Source organism: Chenopodium album, chromosome 1, assembly GCF_948465745.1.
Source record: "Chenopodium album chromosome 1, dcCheAlbu1.1, whole genome shotgun sequence".
In the NCBI taxonomy this organism is placed as follows: Eukaryota; Viridiplantae; Streptophyta; class Magnoliopsida; order Caryophyllales; family Amaranthaceae; genus Chenopodium; species Chenopodium album.
This window is the reverse complement of record NC_137834.1, coordinates 41,064,214-41,069,825: the sequence shown is the minus strand read 5'-3', so window position 1 is coordinate 41,069,825 and position 5,612 is coordinate 41,064,214. Positions and strand designations below refer to the sequence as shown.

The following is a 5,612-nucleotide window of genomic DNA, read 5'->3' as shown; positions in this document are numbered from 1 at the left end:
ATCGTGCATCGCACGGGCTTCATCTTGTTGTTATAATTAAAGAACATGCAAACACATTAAGGCCAATTATAAAAACTTTTTTCAAAGACCAGTTGCTAAAGGTTAGTGGGGGAACGCTGCGTTATGTCGGGGTGTGGGTATAAGACCTTGAGTTGAAAACATGATCTATATTTTTCCAAATAATAATTTTTACAATCAAGACTTTTTTTATTTAATGGTTTTTTGGATTTTTTTTTTTTGTGATCACAAGGCCAAGCAAAAACTGGAGGAAATACCTGTGTAAAAAAAAAAAGGAAATATTTAGCATAAACAAGTGTTTTATTAGTCCAAAACAAGTTGATAAATCATAAAAGCCAGGCTGCACCTGTCAAAAAAAAACAAACAACAATAATCAATCATCACCTCCCCTTCATTCTCTCTTTCTCTTTGCTCAACCAAAGATGGCGAAACGATCGAAGACTTCTCAATACATCACACCAGTAACCTCTCTACTACCCCCTCGAAGCGGCGACGCACTCTGGTACACTCTCGCACTTCTCTCTCTCCTCCTTCACCACCTCTCTTTCCCCACCTACGCCTCTCTTCCTCCCCAATTCGAAGGTTTTGGCGATGAACTAGATGAAGTCGATGACCCACTTGACTCGCATATCCATCTCACTGATCTCCCGCCTTCGCCGATTTTAACCCAATCCGATTCGCAGATGCACCACGGCCCTCCTCCCCCTTCAGATCCTAAAACCAAAGAATCTCATTCTTATCCCAAATCTGAGTACTGGGATGAAGACGAGTTTGAGGGTCTTCCTGTGGAATCCCATCAAGAATATCCTGAAATTACGGAGGGTGAGGGTGAGGGTGCTACTGTTGAGGAGGAAAAAGAGGAGGATGAGTTTGTAGCGAAAACCCAATTCGTTGCTGATCCTAAGTCGTTGATTTCCGTTTACAGTATTGAAATTGCTTGTGTTAGCTTCTTGATTGTGTTTGGGATTAATTATTTTAGTGGGAAGAAGGAGAATGAGAATTTGGCGTTAGCTTGGGCTGCCAAATTTGCAACTAAGGATACCATTTTCGAGAAGAATTTCTCACTGCTTGGGGTCGGCGAAGGGGAGGATTCGCCATTGTTGTTGAAAGAAGGTCAAAATGTGTTTAAGTTTTATGCCAGTGGTCGGCGTTATTGCCAAGGGTTGTTGGCTACTTTGGAGTTGAAGAGTAGACATGATTTAATATCCAGGGTTTACTATGCTGTTGTGCCTACCAAAGATGAAATTACTTTCGAGGTTTATATGAACGACGAAGCCATGGATCAGGTTGTTTTTGCGGTTGCTAGGAAGAAGGCGGCGAAAACTATGCTTAAGGAATTGCCAGATCTTCAGAGATTTGCTTCTTTGATGCCAACACCAAGTAATAAAAAGTGGCTCTCTGAGGACTTGAGTGTTGTCACTGAGTCCAAGGAGGTTGCTAGTGATTTAATCACTGAAGTTGTGCTTGATCAGGTATAATTCTCTATTTTTGGGTTCTTATTCGTCGTTAATACATTATGGTTTTAACTTTGTCATGGGTTTTTTGTGATTGTATTATTGAGAAATTTGTGTTTATTTGTTACCTTGTTTGAAAATTAGCTAGACTTATATATGATGGCTTGATATGTATGATTGTTTGTGGGTGCTTTTTAAAGCTATGATCTTGATATAATGCTTATAATGTATTACTTTGATGGTTTGATGTGATAAGTTTGTAGATCTCATCAAGAATTGAAAAGGCTGATTTTATATAAAGTTGACTTTTTTCTATGGAGTCATGTTAGAATTGCAATAGTGTTTTATAAAGTGCTCTTTCCTTGGTGGAAAAAAATTAAAATAGTATTTATATACAAGCCCCTAAATTTAGGGATTGTTCATTCTATTTTGAGCCATAATTTTCTTCTCCCTCCACCCACCCCCCCCCCCCCCCCCCTCCCCCCCCACAAAAATTAAATAAATATATATATATATATACTGGATTGTTTTTTTCGGATTAGAGAAGATGAAATTGTGTATGGGTTTTCTACAGAAGAGCAATGGGTAGAAGGAGGCAAGGTTTAGTTTTATTGCTAAAGATTTTCATTGCGTTGAATCCATTCTATTTATTGGAAGAAGATGGGTATGCTAGTTAACTTCATCTGTTAATTTTTATGATATATTTCCGGGAAGGTTCTGGTAGCTTAAAGTGTTGTGAGTGTTATTGATTGTTCTGTACTCCAACCCTCATTGACCATAAGTGGGAGGAAGTCAATTTCAAGGCATTGGCTTGAAATTTCATGATTTAACTGATCATCATTCATAATTATACAATTGTAGAACAAGCATCTTTTATGATACTAATGCATCAAATCCTAGAAGATATAGAGAGTTTTATGTTCAATGGGATTGAAATAATAATAGTAATATTCAACTTAATAGATATGAAGAGTGGCCCATTATCTTAAGATTTCTCAAAATTGTATGTGGCTGGTAATTGTGAGATTTAGAATTTGAGAGAGTACTTGACAAAGATTGAATGTATAACCTTTGCTCCAAGTTTCATCAATTGTGTGGTTCTTTTCTAGGAAATCAATCATCAACAGGAACATAAACCTCATGTCTTTTATTGCAAACTTCTTGGTTGCTTAAGCAACATTATTGAAAAAAAAAATGGTTATTGAGGAAGTTGGGTTATAGATCACTGTTCTCTTTTCTTCTTGAGTTACATATTACAGTGATGGCAATTACTTGTATACGTTTTCTTTCCTCAAACAATCTTAAATACTCGTTTTAACTTTACGCATCAATTTTATAGACATAATAATGTCGTAATGTGTGATGATTTATTCCTGGTACTGATGTCGAGCTAACCTAAATTAACGGTCAAATATAGTCATGCGGATTCTTATTAGATCTGTATCAATTCATCTTTCACAATGTCAAATTTTATACCCTCTCTGTTTCAATTTTTTTTATTGCTTTTTGCACAATTTCCAATGTTATATTATGATTAAACAATTTCAAACTGCATTGTACAAGAAAAATCTAAGTATTACATAGTATTACATATTTGGAAACCAAGAATTGTTTCGAAGTATTAGATTCCATCAGCATTGAAATCATTAAAGATTCCCCATAGGACAATTAAGTAGAAACAGAGGTAGTAGTTTTTCTTAATAGATAATTAAAGATTTTAGTTGTCTCAGATTTGCATCAATAATTGTAAAACTCTACATGATGCAATAGTAATGGTGGAAGTACAAGTTTGTGCTCAATCTTTCTCCTATCTATCTAGTTGCCACCATTATTTGCCCTTTTTTATTATTTCATATGTTGCATCTTCTTTTCTTTTCTTTTCCTTTTTTTTTTTAACAAAAGATATTTTTTTTTTGAATTATTTCTAAAAAAAAAAATATTTTTTTTGTTCTCCCCCCCCCCCCCCCCCCCCTCCCCTTCCCTTGTTTTCTATCTATTCTCTTTAATTTAAAGCTGTGTGAAATGTCATAACTTGTCTTCTGTGTCAAATGATTAATCAATTCAACTATGGGTATTTCGTTAATTTTGCTTGGTATTTTCTAAAAACTTTGTGGTTAAATAATTCACTAGGGGATAGTCAAGTAGAAGAGTTACTACACCCCCTACCCTCCTCATTTCCAATATAGGGAAATTAAGAGTTTAAAAGAAATTTCTGACAGTTTTATTAATGGTGCAATTTGTGAATATTTGAGATGGAAATTTCTGCTTGTTAGGGAAGATGAGCTGTGATATATGTGATTGAAAATTTCATGTTGTTATGTGTTGAAATTATGTTCATTGTGTCACTGGCTCTATTTCTCTCTTTCGGTTTTTGCCCATCATTATACCTCACATCTGTTGTAGTATCACTTATAGAGTAATATCACATTTTTCTGCTGTAGAGTTATTGATAAGTTTTTTATTATAAGAGCAAATATGTGTAAATTGTGAAGCAAATTTTCCTTTTTGAGTTGCTTTAGCAATCTGTGTAACAATTTGGCAGTGAAAGGGACTAGAGTGAGCTTACTTTGAAAATTTCTCAGGCCTCTTCCCTCTCTCTCTTCCAATCTTGGGTTCTTTTATCTTTTCAGATTTTTGAATTGGGAATCAATTGCTGAATTGTGCTCATGTTTTTATATTTATTTTGTACTCTACCATCCATGTTTTTTGTGCTGTGATAGTCTCTCCTCTGCAATCTGCATGCACGTTTGTAGCTTTTTTCACACGAGAATTCTAAATAAAATGTATTCTTCTTTGAAGGTCTTGGGAGAGAAGGCTTTTGAAAAGCTTGGGAAGTACTTTATCTCTATGCATTTCTCAGACCAACATTCTGGGGTCCATAAAAAGAAGTTAATGTTCAAATTTGCTCTTCCCAATCATAAGAACATGGCTGACATGACTAGGCTTGTGGCTCTAGTTCCATATTACATTGATTTAGTTGGACGATACAAACTGAGCTCACAGGTATTGGTTTTGCATATTATTGTTCATGTTTAAATCTGATTTCTCATTCATTATTAATGGGTATCTTTTCTGCAATTACAGGCACGTTCCAAAACTGATGCTGCCAGAGTCAAGGCTGCCCAAGAAGCATACAAAGAATTGCAGAATGCCAGGCAAGAGAATTTGCAAAGAAAGAAAGCCGATAGGAGAAAGATGATGGAGGAGGCTGAAGCAAAGCTTAGTGCTGAGGCCATTCGCAAGAAAGAAGCTAAAGAACGTACTCGTCAGATGAAAAAGGCTGGGCCAAAAATGAAAATGACCCGTGCACATTAAAGATTTGAAGCTCTATCTGGTCTGTTAATCCTATATGTCATGCTATCATATGTCACACATTGTTGCTTCTTTGTATACGCTTGCCTTCCGTTACTTGATCATTATCTGATAATTAATGTACTTGAGAATGTATGAGCAACAATTGGCATTACATATTTCATCTTTTTGATGTAGACAGGTTACACTCCCTAGTCATTTAGGGTGTATTTGGAACTAGAGCAATAGTTAAAACTGTAGCATTTTTTTGACCGAAGCAGCTATTTTATTATGTTATGATCCATATTCAAAGACGAGCATTAAGGCACAACTCCCTAGTCATTTAGGGTGTATTCGGTGCATAAGCATTGGCATGGTGGTTTTATATTGAGTAATTTAGACGTTTGTAAACATTATGACAAGACTATCAAACTTTAATAAACATCATCCCATATGGCGAGGTGAATTCCTTATTTTGTATTTAATGTGCTTTCTTGTTACTTGCCGGTAAGCCATTTCAAAATACTGGTATCTTTTGTAGCTCAAAATATTAAAGATTGAAGTGTGTAGTTGTGTTTGGACCAAGTTCTAACAGATACTTTGTATATGTAATTATGTATGCATGGACACATGCCTACTAGTAGGGGTGTAAAAAAAACCCGACCCGGTTGACCCGATCCGATGACCCGATGACCCGCAAAAATAAATCCGGGTAGTTTGAGAATTTTAGTCATCTTTTCAGGTCGGGTACCCGACCTGTTAAAAACATAAAAATTTAGGTCGGGGCGTGGGCCGGCTTATAACTAAGTCGGGTACCCGATCAACCCGAAACCATTTTTTTTTCTTCTA

At 35.9% G+C, this 5,612-nt stretch overlaps 1 protein-coding gene across 1 annotated transcript; it reads left to right on the top strand.

Moving 5' to 3' along the window:
- The first annotated feature begins 351 nt into the window (after positions 1 to 351).
- LOC145555588 (uncharacterized protein At5g49945-like) lies at positions 352 to 5,239 on the top strand. Its single transcript, XM_081617329.1, has 3 exons — positions 352 to 1,490; positions 4,272 to 4,475; positions 4,557 to 5,239. Exons 1-3 carry the CDS (start codon positions 441 to 443, stop codon positions 4,785 to 4,787), a joined length of 1,485 nt encoding a protein of 494 aa, XP_081473455.1. The 5' UTR covers positions 352 to 440; the 3' UTR covers positions 4,788 to 5,239.
- The last annotated feature ends 373 nt before the right edge of the window (positions 5,240 to 5,612 follow it).

What these genes read in the sequence shown, in the direction of transcription:
- LOC145555588 (XM_081617329.1), top strand. Translation starts at nt 441, where the DNA reads ATGGCGAAACGATCGAAGACTTCTCAATACATCACACCAGTAACCTCT. An exon ending in CTGAAGTTGTGCTTGATCAG is followed by an intron (nt 1,491 to 4,271) that starts GTATAATTCTCT and finishes TCTTCTTTGAAG; the next exon opens with GTCTTGGGAGAGAAGGCTTT. An exon ending in GATACAAACTGAGCTCACAG is followed by an intron (nt 4,476 to 4,556) that starts GTATTGGTTTTG and finishes CTGCAATTACAG; the next exon opens with GCACGTTCCAAAACTGATGC.